Source organism: Capra hircus, chromosome 25 (assembly GCF_001704415.2).
Source record: "Capra hircus breed San Clemente chromosome 25, ASM170441v1, whole genome shotgun sequence".
NCBI lineage: Eukaryota > Metazoa > Chordata > Mammalia > Artiodactyla > Bovidae > Capra > Capra hircus.
This window is the reverse complement of record NC_030832.1, coordinates 6132964-6153983: the sequence shown is the minus strand read 5'-3', so window position 1 is coordinate 6153983 and position 21020 is coordinate 6132964. Positions and strand designations below refer to the sequence as shown.

Here is a 21020-nt window from a genome sequence, read left to right as displayed (position 1 = left end):
ACGATGGAGTCTGTACCATGAGCAGGTGCTGCCATGGCTGCTTCACAAACATTATCGCATTAAAGCCCCAGGGCTCCCTTGCAAAGTGGGTGTGACTGTCCCTGCCACCAAGCTGAGACAGCGGAAGCTCAGAGAGCTGAAACCCCCAGGACACGGGACCAAGGGCCAGCTCCGGTTCAGCCCTGGGCATAATGACCTCATGGCTGGCCTACAAGGGCCCCAGGTGTGATCATCTCTGAGTTCTTTTATTCCTGATATTGACTCCGGGAGGCAGAAGTCCATGGAATGTTACTCCCACTTTCTGGATGAGAAAGCGGAGGCTCTGAGAGGTCACGCAGCTTTCCCAGAATCACCCAGAGAAGGTCATGGCCAGCCTCAGGTTTCCCTGGTCTAAATTCCACACTCTCAATCCTCTGGTCTAAATCTTTAATTGTGCTGCCTCATGAAACGAGAAGAAATAGCTCTTCGGAGAGTGGTTGGTGAGAACACTGTGAGAACGCACAAGACAGCTGCCTCCGCGGTCGCTGAATCTCGCCCCCCTGTCTGAGAGCCAGTGCGGATTAGTGGGGGAATGAAAGGTAACAGCTGAGGGAAGCCACCCTCTCCCAGGCCAGCAATGCACCGAACCCACCACGCTTCCTGGAGCCAGATGTAGAGTAGGTAAATCAAGAGAGCATGGTAAATCAACGATACATCAATAAAATAAATAATTTTAAAAATTAAAAAGAAATAGGCTTTGCAGAAGACCACGGACCCACGGAATATTGAGTTCATTGCTTCTGGACGATATTTAGGGTTCAGTGATTAATCAAGTGAAGGAGCTGGCTGCTTGAATGCTGGTGGGATGCAAGTGTGATGGATCTATCTTTAGACAGGAGAGAAACATAAATAGGGGCGAGTATCTCCATTCTAAGTCAGCCCGGGAAAGCACTTACCCAAAACAACCTTTCAAAGACAGGGAGGGGGGTTCCGCTTCACCATCAAAGGCTCAGATCGCGGAACACCAAAGCGGCAAAGCGGAGTGTGAAATCCGCAAGTCCCTCCAGCCCCGCCTGCCCCATGCCAACGTATTATAAAAAGCATACTTGCTGATATAGCATGCCTTTAAAACGATCAGAATGACAGATGGCTGCAGCAGGAACACATCCTTTTTATAGGACTGCTATTAATCAGAAGAGATTGACAGTGTCCCTTTAATCTTTCAATTAAAAAAAAAAAAAGTGCACCTCTATACAGCTGAAGGGGGAAAGCTGCTAGCGTCTCCGAGCACACTGAGACACCTGGAATGGTGTGCAAGGTCCACATGATTTCAAACTTCGTAAAAGGAGGGCTTTAGTTTCCCTTTATTTCTAGATTTATTGACATTGGTATTGCTAATATAAAAAGAAGGTATGGGTTTGCATGATGTGAGTAACTCCTATCTTGCCTCAATTATGGTGTTACGTGTTGTCCTCATCAGGCTATCTGTATGTTCCTAGATTGTGGTGGTGTCACTTGCAAAAGACTGCGGATTACCCAAACATACTCTGGTGGGAGACACTCCTGTAATTACTTTAGGTGGGAAAATACTGCATAAAATTGCCATATCTGCCTTTGACTCATCTGATCAGGTATGGAGAAGCAAGATACACTGGGTGATTGTGAATGTCTGGTAACTATGATCACTGGCAAAAAAAAAGGTAACTGGATAAGTAAGATAAGAAACCCACTAATTTCTTCCCTGGTGGGGTACGGGCAAGGTTTGGGGGAGAAAATACATGTTTGGTGTTTGTAATAGCTTGAACAATTGAGACAACTGTAATACCTCTCAAGGAACTGAGAGCTTTGTTTTTCATCTGTTGAGCACCCAAATTGAGCTTCCCTGGTGACTCAGTGGTAAAGAATCTGCCTGCCAATGTAGGTGGCTTCCATGATAGCTGAATTGGTAAAGAATCCCACTGCGATGTAGGAGACCCCAGTTCGACTCCTGGGTCAGGAAGATCCGCTAAAGAAGGGATAGGCTACCCACTCCAGTATTCTTGGGCTTCCCTTGTGGCTCAGCTGGTAAAGAATCTGCCTGCAACATGGGAGACCCGGGTTAGATCCCTGGGTTGGGAAGATGCCCTAGAGAAGGTAAAGGCTGCCCACTTGTGGATTCGATCCTTGGGTCTAGAGGATCCCCTGGAGAAGGAAATGGTAACCCACTACAGTATTCTTGCCTGGGTTCAGAACCTGGATTCTTGCAATCCCAGGTTCAGAGGTGTAGCAGGAGGGAAAGGAGCTGGGCACAACCTCTGAAAGAATGACATGGCCCAAGGATACAACATAAACCAATTAGAATCAAGATGGCAGACGAGACTAGACCTTGATCCTCAATCACAAGTGAAATGACCCATCCAGAGGTGCCATGACACTTCCAAGGCACTGGTAAAAGACCAAGGAGTGGGGGGTAGCCCAAATCCTGGAAATCTCCATCCCTTCCCCAAAACAGTTGGAATAATCCTCCCACTCATTCGCATATGAAATTACCCAGCCTATAAAAACTAACCACACCACATTTCATAGCCACACTCACCCTCTGCGAAGGCCCACACTCTGCCTGTGGCGTGTGTTTCTCTCTGAATCTGAATAAATCCATTTCATATCTTTAACTTTGTCTCTCACTGAATTCTTTCTGGGATGAAACATCAAGAACCTGAGCTTTATTAGGCCCTGAAACCAGGAAATGTGGGTTTTGGCTGGCTTCAAGTCTCAGTCACGTAGGTTCAATTTCCAAACTGGGTTTTGGTTGGGTTCAAATCCCAGTCCCATGGGTTCAAGTCCCAATCTGAGGTAAAAGGTTTCATTGGGACCTGGCAGGCTACAGTCCGTGGTATGGCAGAGTCAGACAAGACTTAGACCTGGGTTCGATCCCTGGCTTGGGAAGATCCCCTGGAGAAGGAAACAGCAACCCACTCCAGCACTCTTGCCTGGAAAATCTCATGGATGGAGGAGCCTGGTAGGCTACAGTCCATGGGGTCGCAAAGAGTTGGACACGACTAAGCAACTTCACTTTCACTTTTGCAACTCAACAAGAATGCCTAAACTGGATAAGCGAGCTCTGACTGCTCCTTCACTCCCTGCGTGGCTGGATCTAACCCCAGCCTCCAGCTTGACTTGGGAATTTTTGCAGTTGGGAAGAGTTCGGGAAGGGTTGGGGTGTCAGCCTGGAGTTTCTGGGGATCACGGAAATCCAGCTGGACCCTATGGGACTGGTGGGCACAAAAGCCCCTTTCCCTGAGTTCCAAAGGGCAGGTTCAAACAGTTGCTAGCCAGGGAAGAGAAAGGATGCCGAGACCAGGGAGGAACAGTCAAGAAACAATAGTGCAGCCTTGGGGGCAGGTCCGAGTTCCCCCTCAAGGGATACACATAACAATATCTTTGAGCTGTTTTGCAGATACTGAAACTCCCACCAAATGGAAAGATGTTAATGTCTGGTAAAGCACTCTCCATTCCAGAGAGAAGGTCACTGTTAGGCCAGAAGATCTCTGGATTGAAGGAATGCAGCCTCTTCAGGCACTCTGATCCTCATCAGCAACCCCATCTGTGGACTAGAAGACTCCACCTAGGAGTCCCTGTCCCCCCACTCCACACACACACCCGCAGGGCTGGACACACTGCCTTGAGGGCATTCGCCCGCTGTGGCCCTCTTTGCCTGGCAAACAATGAAGCTATTCTTTTCTACTTCACCCAAAACTCTGCAGAAGTCGCTCAGTCATTTCCAACTCTTTGTAATCCCACGGACTATATATACAGTTCATGGAATTCTCCAGGCCAGAATACTGGAGTGGGTAGCCTTTCCCTTCTCCAGGGGATCTTCCCACCCAGGGATAGAACCCAGGTCTCCCGCATTGCAGGAGGATTCTTTACCAGCTGAGCTACCAACTCTGTCTGAGAGTTAATTCAGGGTTAGTGTACAGAGGCCAGAATTTACTTCACCATCTTTGCCACCAGTTGGATGTGGTACATTTGTGAATGAAGATCAAGTTTGAATAACTACTGTGGAGTCATGGGGTGACTTGACTTGAGTTATTGCAGCCTCTGAATTCAACTGTGCCTGAAGGTGGAGGTTTTCTGTTTCCCCTCTAAACAATTATGAATTAGATCTTGTCACTGAAAGATAAAAGAGTTCTGACTAAATGCCTATCCTCTTTCAGAATAACACAGGATAAGCATTACAGTGGTGGTTTAGTCACTAAGTTGTGTCCAGCTCTTGCAACCCCATGGACTGTAGTCCGCCAGGCTCTTTACCAGTTGAGAATAAATATTATATATACATATAAATGGGCTTCCCAGGTGGCGCTAGGGGTTAAGTCTCCGCCTGCCAATGCAGGAGACACAGGTTTAATGCCTGGAGCAGGAAGATCCCCTGGAGAAGAAATTGGCAAGATCCTCAAGTATTCTTGCCTGGAAAATTCTATGGACAGAGAAGCCTGGGGGGGTACAGTCCATGGAGTTGCAAGAGTTGGACATGACTGAGTGCCTAAGCACATACGCATAAATGCCACCTTTCCCATCTATTAGGATATAAATTTTAGGTTGAAAAGAATCTTGTGTGTTTCCTATTCTGCCTCATCACCTACAACCACGTCTCACTCCACTTCTCACAGCCTGGCATACAGCAGGTGCTCAATAAATAACTGTTGAACAAAGAGATGAATCCCATGTAAACTCACAACCACTCTTCAAGATAGGTGTTCCTGTTTCCATTTTGTAGCTGAGAAAACAGCCTTGGAGAGGTTAATTGACAAGCTCAAGGCCACATGCTTAGTAAATGCCAGGGCCAATATATCAACACGGACCTGTTTGACTCCAAATTCTCTGCCACCTCCCTGACTCTTTAATTTAGTCTGCTGTTGACACGGCCTCTTTGGCAGTACAGAAAAGTCACTCGGTGACTAAGATGGAGCAGCCACGAAGTAAATGACGCCACCAACACTCGCATTATGCAGGCATGCCTTCTGCTTTCTTTCCCAATCAGCAGATATTCCCAACATGTAAAGAACATTGCAGGGCAGAAATATCAAGATCTGAAAATGGCTCCACCAGCCGCTGAGCAAAACAAGTTCATTCCCTTTGGGTTTACACCAGTGCCTTGCACGTTCCTCATACATTTCCCTACCTTTCTGCAGGGGCCAGTTACTTTTGGTCCACTGCTAAAACCAGAAGTTTGATAATTCTTGGTGTCACTGTCAGGGGACCCACTGACCAAAATCAGCCACTCTGACTCGGCCTGAGAGTAACCACTTGCATGAGTTACCTTACAACAGGAAGTCCTGGTAAGGAACTTGGAACTAACACGCTACTACCAACCGAAAGAATTCGGCAAAGGTCAAAAGGAGAGAGCAGACTCCATAAGTTCTACCAACCTCCCAGAATCCTCCTCGCTGGAATCCATCTTGGCTAAGTGACGCATGAACCAGCAGGAAGGACCCTGAGTCACAATGACTGACCAGGAAATCCAGAGACCAACCCATCGCCGTAAAACCCGAGAACGCGAGCTGCATGGCAGAGCAGTTCTCCTGCGTTTCCTTCCCCTGCAGCTCTCCACTTGGGCACCCTTTCCCCCAAAAGTCTCTGGGTTTGTCAGCAAGTGTGTCTCCTGGGATGTTCATTTTCCAGTGTTAGACAAGAGGGTCCTGGGGGAGGCGGTGTGTTCCTCCCTCCTGTGACCTCACGACACAGGTGTATACAGATCTCTCATTAGATACATCACCCGATTCAATGATGCTGATTTCTGCTTCAAAATCCAGAGTTGAGGGGTTTGCCTCTACCACTGCTATCCACGTCAGGGAAGGCGTTCCTTATTTCTCTGCTGCCATCTAATTCTGTGGGGTACAGGGTGGAGAACACAGCCTTCAGAGAGCTTACTGCTTCAGAGAGAAAGGATAGCAAATAGCAATTGGGACTCAAAATCCAGGGAATTCGACATTCACCTGCCGGATTCAGAGAAGGGCATTAGAGAGCCCATTCCTCTGTGGGCACAGAGAGATTTGGGGCTCAGAAGCTCCATTTCTGAGATTCCTCCCAGCTCCTCTGGAGCCCTGTCTTTTGAGACCTATACTTACACAATGGCAAGACACACAGTGCCAATGGGTTGGGGAAGATACTGAAGCTCTGTCTTGATATGTCAACCCAAGGATCGTGAGCTCACCCACGTTCTCTGCTCTGATAGGAAGGGCTTTCTCCTCTGCTTGCCCAGAGAGTGTCTGATGATGTTCTACAGCCAGACTTGAATGCCACCTTTCCCCTCTGAGTGCATGCATGCTACGTTGATTCAACTGTGTTTGACTCTTCGCAACCCAATGGACTGCAGCCCCGCCAGACTCCTCTATACGTGGGATTCTCCAGGCAAGAATACTGGAGTGGGTTGCCAGGCCCTCTTGTAGGGGAGCTTCCTGACCCAGGGATTGAACCTGCACCTCTTGCGTTCCCTGCACTGGTAGGCGGGTTCTTTACCTTCAGCACCACCCGGGAAGCCCTCATTCCCCTCTGAACGACCCTCTTTCCTACTTCAAGAGGCATCCACTGTCTCCCTCTCCTATATCTCCATATGCACCTCGACAGTGGATCTGTGACAAAGAACAAAGGTTCCAGTCTCCCAGATGTGGCCCACATCTCAGCTCTGGCACAATCCTTGCGACAATCCTTGTGACCTTGGGCAAGTGACCTTTCTCTAAATGTCAGGTTCAGGTCCTCCATATGCAGAAAAGGCATTGTAATACATGACTGTGATTTCTCATCCAAGACCCCTGGGGTCACCTCTATCTTGAAATTCAGATTTGAGGAGATTTTTCTTTTCCAGAAAGGGAATCCATCAGAAACAGATTATGTAACTTTCTCAGCAGGGCCTGGGACAACACTCTAAAATCAAACACAGAAAAGTTCCCGTGGCAAAATATATGAATATTCACACTGAGTGGGATAAAGACAGTCTATAAATAGCAACACATCATTTCAGGTCAAGTTTTCTTCCGAAAGGCATTTTAGTGCCAACATTTCCCCCACCCCACAAAAAAGCTGGTTTTCAGAGCTTTGAGAGATTTACAATTACAGATAATGGTAGGATAAATAGAACCCAACTTTCTGGTTACGGTAACCACCATTATGCACAAGTTTGCTCTCCTAGGTTTACCTGAGGTCAACCACAGCTTTAAACTATTAAATGGAAAATTCCAGAAGTAAACGATTCATACATTTTAAACTGTATGTTGTTCTGGGTGGTCCAGTCCCATTCTGTCCTGTCCAGGATGTGGACCATCCCTGTGTTCAGAAGATCTCACACAGTTAGTTGCTTAGTAACTATCTCAGTTATCAGATTGACTCCAGAGTTACTGCGATGCTCGGGTGCAAAGGACCCTGATTTCCCTGAATACCAGCCCCCAAGGACAAGAATTAGTGATGCTGGCAGTTCTGATGGACAAAGAGAAGCCGTCAAGTGCTTCCTTGAAATGAAAAGGAAAACATTCTCAACCTAACAAGGAAGGCAACAAAACCATATGCTAATATTGCTAAGATCTATGTTAAGAATGAATCTTCTCTGTGACACTTCTAGGACGGAAAAAAAAAAAAGTGTGTGCTTTGTATAGTAAGATATCCAGGGGCACATTCACAACTTCTTATTGCAGTAAACTGTTATAATAGTTCTATTTTATCATTAATTATTAGTAGTCTCTGACTGTGTCTAATTTACAAATTAAACTTGACCACATGTATGTACCCACTCCAGTATTTTTGCCTGGAAAATTCCGTGGGCAGAGGAGCCTGGTAGGCTACAGTCCACAGGGCTGCAGAGAGTCAGACATGACTAACACACACACACACACACACACACACACACACAGAGGTATGTGTGTACAGGGAAAAACACAATCTATCTGGGGTCCAGTACTATCTAAAGCATCCACTGGGGGTCTAGGCCATATCCCTGGGAAATGGAGCATTTCGTGCCCGGCTAGTAAACAAGGACGTCACAGTCATCAGTGGCTGGTGACCCTGGGGGAAGGAGAAGAACGCCTGCAATCCAGCAGCCAGCAGACTGTAGCCACTCCCCACGGTGAGCCCTGAGGAAGCTCAGGATGTGAAAACACAGGACCATGCCCTGATGGCTGAGACGCATACTAAAGGAATGACCTCAGCGAGCCTGGACTCTTGCATCTTCCTATAGCAGAAAAGCGCTAAATCCCTTAACTTGGGATATCTGCTTTTCTTTCAATAAGAATAATCTCTTTGATGCTCAGACTACCTGCTCTTTGTTACAAAACTTCTATATAACCAGGCTCATCCCCTCGCCTCCTCGGAGCAGTTTGCTCAGGTTTACTGGAGAGGCCCAGGCTTGAAGTCCTAAAACTTAGTATTGAATAAAACATACCTCTCAACTTTTAGGTTGCTGAAGATTTTTTAAAGTCAACATCCTCCACAGATAAGCAGGGGGGGGACAACTGCATTGTTAGGATAAACTGACATAAAATATGCAAGTATTTAGCACCATGCCTGGTACATGCATGCGTACATACCAGTCGCTTCAGTCAAGTCCGACTCTTTGTGATCCCATTGACCATAACCAGCCAAGCTCCTCTGTCCATGGGATTCTCCAGGCAAGAATACTGGAGTGGGTTGCCAGGCCCTCCTCCAGGGGATCGTCCTGATCCAGGGATCAAACCCGAGTCTCTTACGTCTTCTGCACTGGCAGGTGGGTTCTTTACCAATCACTAATGCCACCTGGGAAGCCCTGCCTGGTACATAGCAAGTATGAAATATTTATCACCTATCAGGCCTTCCTGGTGCTTGCACTGTCATCTGGATTTTATATTTATCTAAGGTTCTCTTCCACTAGGGTGTGAACCTAACAGTCAGTAGCTGTACCGGCTGCTTCTGGTTTCCAGGTACATGGAAAGTGCCTGATATGGACTATGTGGGCAGCAACTGAATGACTAAAGTGAAAAAATGCGTGGTGAGGCGAATGTGGCCGTGTCTACACCGTCCTCTGTCTAGGAAAACAGTCTCCAGACCTGATCTGCACTATCCGGAGGAGACGAGAGTGGAACTGTCTTGGTGTGGAGAATAATCCAGCAGTGATGGGCAAGGGCTATATCTGGCAGATAAATATCTAGAGTGAGGGGCTCAAGTCTGAACTTGAACCCAGAGCCGAGGGCTCACTTGACCCAAACACCACCCAGACTGATCAGTTACAAGACTGTGGTTTAGATGACATCGTCTGACGCTGTGTGGCCGGCCATTGGTCCACGGCTCGGGTAAGTTCTCCTGGTAGCTTCTTCCACTCAAGACTGACGGACAATTTACTTGTCAAATCTGCTGTTCTCAGGTCAGATAACTCATTGATCATTCAAGGTCTTGTTGGAAACTGAGACATGAATAAAGGCGTTCAATGGGAAGACATGTTCATTCTTCTTAACCAGAGATACCAGCAGTCCGCTCTATGCCAAGGGGAACGGAACAGTGTTTATACACTGTTAATATTTGATACTTGATAGTATCTCTCCTCTTCTGCTTCATGCTATGCATGAAAACTGTCCAAACTGGTTTAGCCCAATCCTCCACGGTCACTCTGGAATACTTTACATGGCTGGAAGGAATAATTATTCACCTTGCTATCTATTCAACAAGTTCAGACATCAAAAGATGGGTTCAGGATATTCAATATGGTAAAGCATCTAGCTTTCTTCGGGGATGGCCCATGAGGTCAGCAGTCGCTACTGAATCTACTCCTGGGACAAAAGATACTATTGAGTCACGTCCTCGGAATTATTAGGAAACATCTTTGCTCACTGCCTTTGCAGGATAAGGCGATGCTCTCTTAAAAGCCTCTTATGATGTCCGATCAATTATTGTTTGTTTTCTTGGACTGAGCAGACAAAAACAGAGCAATATGAAAACAAAAAGTGGCACTTGATACGGTTATGAAAAGGAAATTCTTAGGCCACAGAATCACTGGTTCTTCATGTTGGAAAGACTGTGAGAGGAATCCTAAATTCTGATAAGACAACCCTGCCAAGTGGCCCCTACAGCTGTTTCATACCTCCAGTCTCAGGGAACTTACTACTGCGGAAGGAACACACTCTATTTGGGATCATGGAACTGTCTCACCGATCACATTATGAGGACGTGGGCGGCACCTTAACTCCCTCTAGGAAAGCCCTGGCATCTTTTTTTAAACTTCTATTTTGTACTGGGGTAGAGCAGATTAACAATGCTGTGACAGTTTCAGGTGGACAGCAAAGGGACTCAGCCACGCATACACATGTATCCATTCCCCCCCAAAGCCCCTTCTCATCCAGGCTGCCACATAACATTGAGCAGAGTTCCCTGTGCTATTCAGTAGGTCCTCATCGGTTATCCGTTTTAAATACAGCAGTGTGTACATGTCCATCTCAAACTTCCTAACTCTCCCTCCCCGCTGGCAACCATAAGCTCATTCTCTAAGTCTGTGAGTTTGGGAAAGCCTGGATCGGGAAGATCCCCTGGAGGAGGGCACGGCAACCCACTCTAGTATTCTTGCCTGGAGAGTCCCCATGGACAGAGGAGTATGGTGAGCTGCAGTCCATGGGGTCGCAGAGTTGGACATGACTGAGCGACAAATCACCCACACACACATTTCCATCTTGAAGAGTCTGGGAGGAAACCCACATGGTCAACGAATTGGTCAGCAAGCTGATAGAGTCTGCGGGAATACAGGGCACCTAGTATCACCTGAAGCATCAGCTGAGAGGCGAGTGTGTGGGTGTGTGTCTTAGTTTTTTCTCTCTTTGAGTTGCCTTTCCTTCACTTGCAAATGTTACTGCAGTGGAGTGTCTGAGTTGCTTGATGCCGCTGGATAAATAACACAGGCTGTCTCAGAAAACTGGAAAGAAGGCCAGTCTCTCCCCACCCAGAGCGTTTCCGTGTGATCCACGGCGGCTGGGAGAGGAAGAAGATGAAGGCTGTCACAGCATCTGGGCTCAGACCCCCTGCCGCACCACTCCCTGACTTCTGGGTAACTAGTTACCGGAGGTGTCACTTGGGAAAACAAAGCATGATCCCAGCAACGATCTGCAAGTAAAATCTCTTGTTTCTTCCCCCCAGAAACTGAATCCATTTCTCAAAAGGCTCTGCACAGGAGGAAGGAATGGGAACCGGGCCTCCCCAATTTCTCAGCTCGCCCGTGTGTCTTCTCATCTATCACTCGGGTAATACGTCCAGAGTGGCATTTTGTAATGACAGCAGCATTCCAGCGGATCGATAGTTATTTAATTCCCAACAAGCTCTCGAGTCCATTAAGCCTGATTACATTCACCCATTTCAGTGGGTGCTGTTATTTTTCCTACACCGGCACTTAATCTATAACAGGAACTTATGAGAACTTTCAAAAGCAATTTCAGCATCAATCAGCATAGAGTGAAGGGCACGATTTGCTTGTAATTATTTATCGGATGGGGCGGTCCAGGGTCTGACAAAACTCCAACCGCTAACCTTCACCCCGAATGTCCAACGGAAGTAAAAGGTTTTCCGGTGTGTCACCGAGCCTGACTTCAGACCCCAGTGCCTCACTGGCCTGCGTACGCCTGGAAGGATGGAACTGTTTCCACGTTGTTGAGGACCACTCTCCAGGTAGCCCATTATTTCTCATGCATAACGTAGAAGCCTCCCAAATGATCAGGGACCATAAACCTGGAGTGATAAGATGTTTCGCTACGTTTTGGACTCGCCCCTAATGGCTCAAATTGCCAAGAGTCTTACAGTTTACAAGAGGTAACAACAATATTCAGAAAAGGAGACACTGGAGGTTTGACCAGAACCCTCCTCAGAAATTTGAATTAATGAGCTAGTGTTGCAGAATTTTGAAAGATCGTGGAGGGAGGAGCATAGAACTGACGGTAAAAAGGACGTACTAACTACATGTAGCTTTTCTTTCTTGTAGAAGGGAGACACAGAATGTATAACAAAAAGATGACTGCTCTCAAACAAACCACAAAAGAAGACATCCGGGTCTCCTCTGACGTTCAGCCCCTGTCATTAGTCAGTTTTCCACAGAGAAATTCAGACACGTACCCAGAAGCCAACATTTGCTTAAAAAGACACACTTAAAATGAAAAGGAAAAAAAAAGGCCCCAGATATCTTATTTGATGATTCTCCCAACACAGAATGAAAAGCCTTAAAAGTGAAACCAACTCGTGTTTCAATCATCTCCTTTCTTGCCATTATTCAGATGTAAACAACTGGTAAGGGATTCCTAGTATCATCTCTGAACTTCATAAATTAACCATCAAAAGAGCGATCCTTTTGCCTCCTTGCCACTGGTCAATTTCAGGTTTGGGAAGGCGGGGGTACCCTCCATGAAAACAGACAAACCCTGGGAAGCGGAACCTAAGGATTAATGCGTATTTCATGCTCCTGTTTCCTGGATGAAAGCTCTTAACCAAGTCACCTCATGATCAGTTAGTCCATCTAGGGATCTGCTGTGGGAGACGGAGTCCCTCCGAGAGCCGAGAAGGAGAACAAATCCTTTGCCCCGTGGTCAACCTCCCCAAGCAAAGGCATGAATGTTAAACAGCAGCCCGATCAATACAAGCAAATATAGCTCAACTACACCATTTATTCAACCATGAGAGATGTCAATAGCCAGATTAGGGTGATCCATCTTTTTGATTTCCTACTGTCTTCCCTCAGACTACACGAGGGCTTTTTCCTGTATTAAAAGTGTTTGCTTTCTCAACCATAAAAATTCCAATTATTACTCTGCGCGCTCTGGAGTTAAGTTGCTGGCTGGCAGTGGCCTTGAATTACCTGGATCAGTCCTGGGAAGTAGGGGGCGGCTGGAACGATCATAGGTACGCCATAGGGATGCAAGAGGACTCCTTGAGAAGGCAACATGCTTTACGGGCAGGTGGGATCCCCTCGGAAGCTCAACGCATCAATGGAGAGTTGGGGAAAAAAAAGAAAGAAAAAAAAAAAATCTATAGACCCAACTTCTTCCGAACCACAGAGCTGAGAGCCAGATCGCCGCTGTCAGGAGCGCAGAGCTCATCAACACTCAGAGGGGAGAGAAAGAAAATCCAGCATCAGCAACTCTTAATGTGAAAGTTTTCTTCGCAGACGAGGGAGAGACACAGCAGCTGCAGGGTTGAAGCTACCAAAATGGAAGGTTCTATTTTGGGAACGGCTTGCCTAACATGACTAACCAAATACTCTTCATTAATTTAGTTCTCAGAGAGAGTGAGAGAGACCCAGAGACAGGGAGCAAGGTGGTCAGGCTGGCAGATTTGGGCTCTTTCCGAAGGAATTTGGGGAAAAGGAAAAAACAAAATTGGAGTCTGTGCGGGATGGTTAGAAAGGAAAGCTGAGAAATGTCAATTGATATGATTATCAGCTGCCACTTAAAAGCTCAGTAGAGGAACGCAGACAGCCTCTGCTTCTGATCACAGAGAAACGAAGAAGATGCTATCTTGTTATCCTATGTCTCTCTCTCTCTCTTTCTCTCTCCCTGGTTTTAGTTTTAAAGGGGCAACTTGTGCCCAAAATACAATCATACCACCAAGTATCTGCAGTGTGTGCTATGGCACACAGAACTATAGCTAAATTATTTACACATGTTTTGGAATTTCATTCTCAAAACTCTCGCAAGTAGCTACTAGTTCCTGGTCCACACGAGAAATGAGGTTCACACTGGCTGAATTGCACGCTCACAGCCCTCCACACATGAGAGGCAATGCCAGGCTCCTAATTCCTAATTGGCCACTGTATCCATTACAGTATTTGGTTCTGTAATATAATTTCATATGCCTTAAAAATAAAGTTTTAACATTCTTTGTCTTTGAGCTTTCAGTTGATATATTTTAATATGCAATCTATTAATCAGATGACTCCCTGCTCCGAGAGTTTAAAGGCATACCCAATGTACACCAAAACCACAGATGAGAAATTCACTCCAGTATTTCAGATCTTTCTGATGTTTGAAAACATCCAAGTGATGGTCCAGCATGCGATACGAGGTCACAGATACACCCAGATGGGATTGCAGGAAGTGGAATTATACTGACTTGGCTGTCCCAAGTTGGCAGCTGTGTGATGCCGAACACGTTGCTCAGCGTCTCTGAACCTTCGCTTCTTCATTTGGAAAACTGAGATAATAACAGACCCTACCTCATAGGGTTGTGTGACGAGAAAAGTGCTTGGCATCCTCTCACAATGTGTACAAGACATGTATTTGGCATTCTTATCCTGTGTTTCCTGTTCCTCTACGGACGCCTGGTATACATAAGCCTTTGACTTCGGGTGGAAGGCAAAGACAGCCTTCAGATTGTCACTCTTCTAATATGTATCCCAGGAAAGCACCTGCTAGTGTGGAGAATTTCCCAGTTTTGAGAGCACAGACAGTCTACTCAGGCCATGCTAAACGCCCTGGAGATCACTGAAAATCACCTTCAAGCCCAACATCTGCTTGCCACCTCCCACCTCGAACTCGAAACCTGACACTGGATATAGATTTTTGTTGAAACTTGGAGAGCATCAGACACAGCAAAACGTATTCAACTATTGGCTTTTTCTAAATCCAAATGTCAATGCCTCCACTTTTAGATCGCCAAGGTGTTTTTACACTACACTAATTTTAGCTGCTTGATTTAGTTGCATAATTACATTTCTAGATAACGACAGTGGACAGCGTTTGGCAGAGAATGCAATGATTTAAGGCTGAATTGGGGCCATCTTGACAAGGTTTCTCTATAATTGATTCTCATGTATCCAAGTGGCCACCCTGTTACGATTCAGAAAGCTCCAGGAACAGCTGCGAGTTGACCCTCTCTTACTTAACAGCCTGATACTGTTTCTAACTTTAGCTTTTGACGCTGACTTTCAACACTGCTCTTCTGAGAAGTTACCAGTGAGAACAGAAGCTTTACCGAGACTGCTTCCTGGGGGGCGGGGAGAGCTCTTCCTGATTTTGGAAAGCCCTGGGGTCAGATTGTGTTATGTCTCTGAGGGAAAAATCACTGGACCAGGAGGCAGGAGTTCAGGGAGGCCAGAAATGTATACATTTAGACTTTGTTTCCTGAATCTCCTATGTAACTGATAATACTCACTTCCTCTTCACCAAGAGGGTTCTGATGAGCAAAACTGTGGAAGTGTTTTGGAAACTTGTTCAGTTGCTAAGTTGTGTCCGATTCTTTGCGACCACATGGACTGCAGCACAGCTAGGCTTCCCTGTCCTTCACCATCTCCTGCAGTTTGCTCAAATTCATGTCCATTGAGTCGGTAATGCTCAATGAAATACGGCATGGAATGGCATGGAAACTGTAGAGTTACGTAAATATAAGAGTCTTCTATATATTACTATGTGTGCTGTTTTTTTTAAAGAACTTGGTGATGTATTTCAGAAATATAGGTAGACCTTGAAGACACTGCAATAAAGCAAGTTGCACACATTTCTGGTTTCCCAGTGCATGAAAAAGATATGGTTTACACTATACTATAGTCTATTAAGTGTGTGATAGCCTTACGTCTAAAAGAAGTATATGCCTTAATTTAAAAAATACTTTGTTGTTAAAATAGGCTAAAGTGAAAGTGAAAGTGAAGTCACTCAGTCGTGTCTGACTCTTTGTGACCCCGTGGACTGTAGCCCACCAGGTTCCTCCGTCCATGGGATTCTCCAGGCAAGAATACTGGAGTGGGGTGCCATTGCCTTCTCCAGGGGATCTTCCCGACCCAGGGATTGAATCCAGGTCTCCCGCATTGCAGGCAGACGCTTTACCCTCTGAGCCACCGGGGAAGCTCCCCACCATCTGAATCCTCAGCGAGCTGTAATCGTCCCCTTGAAAATCAGTTATCGCAGACACGGACAAACGGAAAATAGTGAAAAAGTCTGAAACAGTGAGAGTTACCAAAACACGACAGAGATGTGAGGTGAGGCAGTGCTGTTGGGAGAATGGTGTCCGCCGACTTGCTTGACTCAGGGTTGCCATAAACACTCAGTCTGTTAACAACAAACACAGCACCTGGGAGGCACAATGAAATGAGGCGTGCCTGTACAACCGGAACATGTAGGTATATGCCGTCTCCTTTGCAAAAGGTGCTTTCTCTTTTCTTTGTAAGAACTCTGAGCCACGAAAGCTTTTCTGCTCCTGAGCACGTAGCATACCTTTACCCTCTCTCTGAAAATAAAGGCCTGTTGTCTTGTGACCCTTTTTCACTTTGGCTGCGAGGTCAGAGCCCAATAAGAGGTTCAGCTCTGTCCATTCCTTTGACCTGTACTACGGGCGTATCTGTGTTTTCATCTTCCTGTTCTCGCCACCTCCAGTCCTGTTACTCACATCTCCTCTGATTCTGATTTTATATTTAGATACCGCTGTCATCTATGATTGTAGTAGTTATATTTGTGAAGCGGTGTGAAATGAATGTTTCCTTTTTCAAAACCCATCCACCAAACTTTATGAAATAATACAACACGGAAATAAGTAATGATCACTAACCAAAACCTCTTGTTTTCTAACATGTTCTGTTTTCCCAAACGGGAAGCATCCAGTATGACTGGACCATAGCTCTTGGCTTGGGGGTCCATTTCTTCCACTAAAAGGTGGGCTTCCCTGGTGGCTCAGATGGTAAAGAATCTGCCTGCAATGCAGGAGACCTGGGTTCGATTCCTGGGTTGGGAAGATCTTTCGAAGGGAATGTCTACTCACGCCAGCATTCTTGCCAGGAAAAGCTCCATGGACAGAGAAGCAGTCGCTATATTCTCTGTATCTTCACTTCCCATTGGCTCACAGTAAACAGGTAGCTACAGTGTCTAGTACTGGTGTCTTAAGCTCATAGTATCTTGTAGGAATTTAAAGAGAGAGTGAGAAAAAAAGAAAAAAAAAAGAGGCAAAGGACAAGAGATATAGTCTGGCTGCTGCTGCTGCTGCTGCTAAGTCGCTTCAGTCGTGTCCGACTCTGTGCGACCCCATAGACGGCAGCTCACCAGGCTCCCTCGTCCCTGGGATTCTCCAGGCAAGAACACTGGAGTGGGTTGCCATTTCCTTCTCCAATGCATGAAAGTGAAAAGTGAAAGGGAAGTAGCTCAGTCGTGTCCAACTCTCAGCGACCCCAAGGACTGCAGCCCACCAGGCTCCTCCGTCCCTGGGATTTGCCAGGCAAGAGTGCTGGAGTGGGGTGCCATCGCCTTCTCAGTGGGTAGCAAACATGGGAATGAATGGAAGACTGAATTCAAACCAAGAGCCATGTACCATTAGCACGCTGGCAGTCGCAAGCAGCGGAGGGCAAACTTTTTTTCTGAAAATGGGCAGGTGACAAATATTTTAGATGTCGTGAACCTTCAACTCTCTGTGTTACAGCTACTCAAAACTGTGCCATTTTCATATGAAAATGATCACAGTGCATAAGTGGATTCTGAAATTTGAATTTCCAGTCATTTTCACCTGTCACAAAATATTCTCTTTAGTTTTTCTCAACCGTTTAAAATTATATAAACCAATCTGAGCTTAAGGGTCATACAAAAACAGTCAAAGCCAGGTTTGCCTCATGGTTTTTCTCATCTTTATCCAAATCCTTTCTTTTTTTTATTTTTTATTAAGTTAGAGTATAATATTCATTGGAAGTACTGATGCTGAAGCTCCAATACTTTGGCCACCTGATGCAAAGAGCCAACTTATTGGAAAAGACCACGATGCTGGGAAAGATCAAAGGCAAAAGGAGAAGGGGACGACAGAGGGTGAGATGGCTGGATAGCATCGCTGGCTCAATGGACATGAGTTTGAGCAAACTCTGGGAGATAGCAAAGGACAGGGAAGGCTAGCATGCTGCAGTCCATGGGGTCACAGAGTGAAGTCGGACATGACTTAGCGACTGAACAACAAAAATAATTGCTTTACAATCTTGTGCTCATTTCTGCTGTGCAACAAGACACTCGCTTCATGGTTACTGAGCTCTCTTATCCTTTCCTGGATTCAAATGCTGCTGCTTGTTTTTTTTTTAATAGTTTTTCTATTTAAAACATTTTTTATTTATTTTATTTAGTTGACTGCACTGGGTTTTAGCTGTGACACATGGCCTCTAGTTGCCTGCTGACCAGGGAATGAACCCGGGCCCGCTGCAATGGGGGCAAGGAGTCTCAGCCACTGGACCGTGAGGGAACCCCAGAAGGTTCTTCCTATGCTGTCACATAGGACAACTCTTTCCCTGGATCCTGAGAGCCAACATGAGGGTGACCAGCCAGCACCAACCCTTCCGAGCAGCAGCTACCCCAAGTCTCAACACTCATGTAAGAGAAGGAGAAAGGACAAAAAGCACAAGGATTGGCTGAAGGATGGGATCGGGGAGCACTCAGCAAAGACTGATTCCTGACTTACGGCTGCTATTGGCCAACAGAGCCGACTGCTGCCTCGTGGACCAAATCCAGTTTATAGGGGACGATGAGGATGAACGTGCTAACGGGGATGATGACGACAACAACAGCGATGATGCTTTGACGTCACAACACGAAAAGGAGCGGGCATGTTTCAACGGAAGTACCGTCTATACACTGTATATCTGCCTGATCTCTTGAGAGCCTGGAAGATCTAGAACCTTTGGCACACACTTCCTTGGCTCAACAATCCCTGAAGTCTGGGAGAGAGCCACCTCCCCCGCCCCGCCCCACACACCCCCTGATCAGGAGCCTTTGTGACCATCCCCATCATCCTTTACCTGCTTCCTGAAAAATGACCATCAGAACAGGACAAAACAGAATTCGCAGGGAACGGAGTGTTTCTCTGACAATAATCATACTCTTTATCTTGCAGGTATTGACAGTCGTTATCTCCTGAGGAAGATCTATGCAGATTAATGACCCACGCCTCCCCATTCCCAGGTGGTGCTAGTGGTAAAGAACCCGCCTGACAACGCAGGAGACTTAAAAGACTCTGGTCCAATCCCTGGGTTGGGAAGATCCTCTGGAGGAGGGCATGGCAACCCACTCCAGTATTCTTGCCTGGAGAATCCCATGGACAGAGGAGCCTGGTAGGCTATACAGCCCATAGGGCCAGGAAGTGGTGGACACAACTGAAGCCGCTTAGCACACACCCCATTTCCAGGCCAAGTTGGGTGACAGAATTTTGTACCGTTTTTCAAGGTCTTTGCCATATCCCTCAGCTTTCCTTTCCCAGCTGCATCCTCTAATACACACTGTCCTTCCTTGTACCAATCACTTCTCTGCAAACCACACTGAGCTGCCTTTGCCAAACACCTTCACGAATCCACCACTCCTTACAAATTTGCCTGCTATGCAGAACTACCCTCTTTCCCTCCCTTCTTTCCTTCCTTTCTCCCTGTCTCCCTTCCTTCTTTGTAATTTAACATTACTGGCCTTAGTCAAAGGCACATTTTCTGTAAAACCTTTTGCATCACCCCAGGCAGAACTAACTGTACCATCACCCGTGTGCTAAAATCATGTTATATTGTATAATAATGATTCTTTTACGTGTGATGATTCCTTCAAGTAGGTAGACTGGCTCACAGAAGGAAGCGTGTTATTCATTCTTGTTCATGCAGTGCTAAGTCTTTTCAGTTATGTCCGATTCTTTGTGACTCAATGGCCTATAACCCGCCAGGCTCCTCTGCCCATGACACTCTCCAGGCAAGAATACTGGAGTGGGTTGCCATGCCCTCCTCCAGGGGATCTTTCCGACCCAGAGATGGAACCCACATCTCTCACTTCTCTTAGGCGGGTTTTGTTTTGTTTTGTTTTGTTTTACTATTAGGGCTACCTGGGAAGTGTCCCCATGCTTATTTACCCAATGACTAAAAGGCCGAGTAGACAAATGAAGCTTCCTAAAATGCTTCCTGAGAGAATGACTGACAGAACAATGGTTCTGGACCAGTAAGAGTGAAGCTGCATTTACACATTGCATTTGCCGGCGGTCTCCATACCATTGAGAGCTTCAGGTTTCCAAGGTCATCTCAACTCACCTGGAAGGGTCTGGGTACCATGAGAAAGCATGAGCTCCATACCTGTAGAGGCCAAGTTGGGATCCTGGCTCTGTCATCCTTTTCAACATTTGATCTGGGATGAGAAGACACTTAGCCCTGAGCCCCAGTCTCCTCGGGGTAAAATGGGACAACATCTGGCCTGTTGAACAGGTACGCTGCTGCTGTGAAATGATAGGCTGCATACGGGTGTTCCTGGCACTCGGAAAGTGTTCACAAAGGGCTAGTTTAGTGGATGTTTTCTTCTTCAGCAATGTCTTTCATGTGCCCAGGTCAAGGGTTTCCTAGTCATCCCAGTCTTCCGGTCAAGTCTGCCTCCTCAATGCCCTACCTGTACACCACAATGATGTCTCTGTAGGAGCCTTCATGCCATCTGTTTCCTCCCAGGACCCACGAACGCTCCCTTCTTCAACAAGCAAACATGCGTTTGATGCCCCAGACAGCTTTCCCACCCTCTCCAGAGATTAGAACCCTACCTGTCTAAACCCCTGGAAGACCAGCAGTGGTTTTCTCCCACCTGGTAAAGACCTGGCTGGCGACTGTTTCAGGGTACGCTTCTATTTCACGCCCTCCACCTCCTGCCCCATCATTTTGTTTTCCCATCTTTCTCACAGGACTGGGCACAGAGTAGACGTCCAGGAGGCACTTGAGAATTATCTGGGGTAGCCCCACGATGCTCTGGAGGTTCAGAGAGGTTAAGTGACCTGTCCAATGTTAGACAGCAAAACAGGCACTTTCTTAATTCTCAGGGGCCAGTTTTCCCTTCTACACACCCCTAATCTCTGCAAAAGCATGATAAACAACCACTCTAGAGCAACGACTTGAACCAAAATGGATAAACTCCACTCCACTCACGATCACCTAGAGAAGAGAATGGCAACCCACTCCAGTATTCTGGCCTGGAAAAGCCCATGGATAGAGGAGCCTGGCAGGCTACAGTCCATGGGGTCATAAAGAGTCGGACACGACCGAGCAACTGAGCACACATGTGCACACTCAGCACCAGGCACGCATTCTAACCCCATCCAATGCAGGTAAGATCAAAGCA

General features: G+C 46.5%; 1 protein-coding gene across 7 annotated transcripts in view; it reads right to left on the bottom strand.

Annotated features, from left to right (window-relative positions):
- RBFOX1 (RNA binding protein, fox-1 homolog 1) overlaps positions 1 to 21020 on the bottom strand; it is a 1098419-nt gene that overhangs the window by 387949 nt on the left and 689450 nt on the right. For 2 of the 7 annotated variants that reach the window (XM_018040931.1, XM_018040929.1), the window contains exon 1: positions 12803 to 13162. The exons of 4 other annotated variants lie outside the window; for them this stretch is intronic. In XM_018040931.1, coding sequence (XP_017896420.1) covers positions 12803 to 12889 — 87 coding nt within the window. In that variant the 5' untranslated portion in view covers positions 12890 to 13162. Of the gene's footprint in view, positions 1 to 12802; positions 13163 to 21020 lie in introns of those variants that run through there. One more of the 7 variants, XM_018040925.1, reaches the window with a different exon arrangement.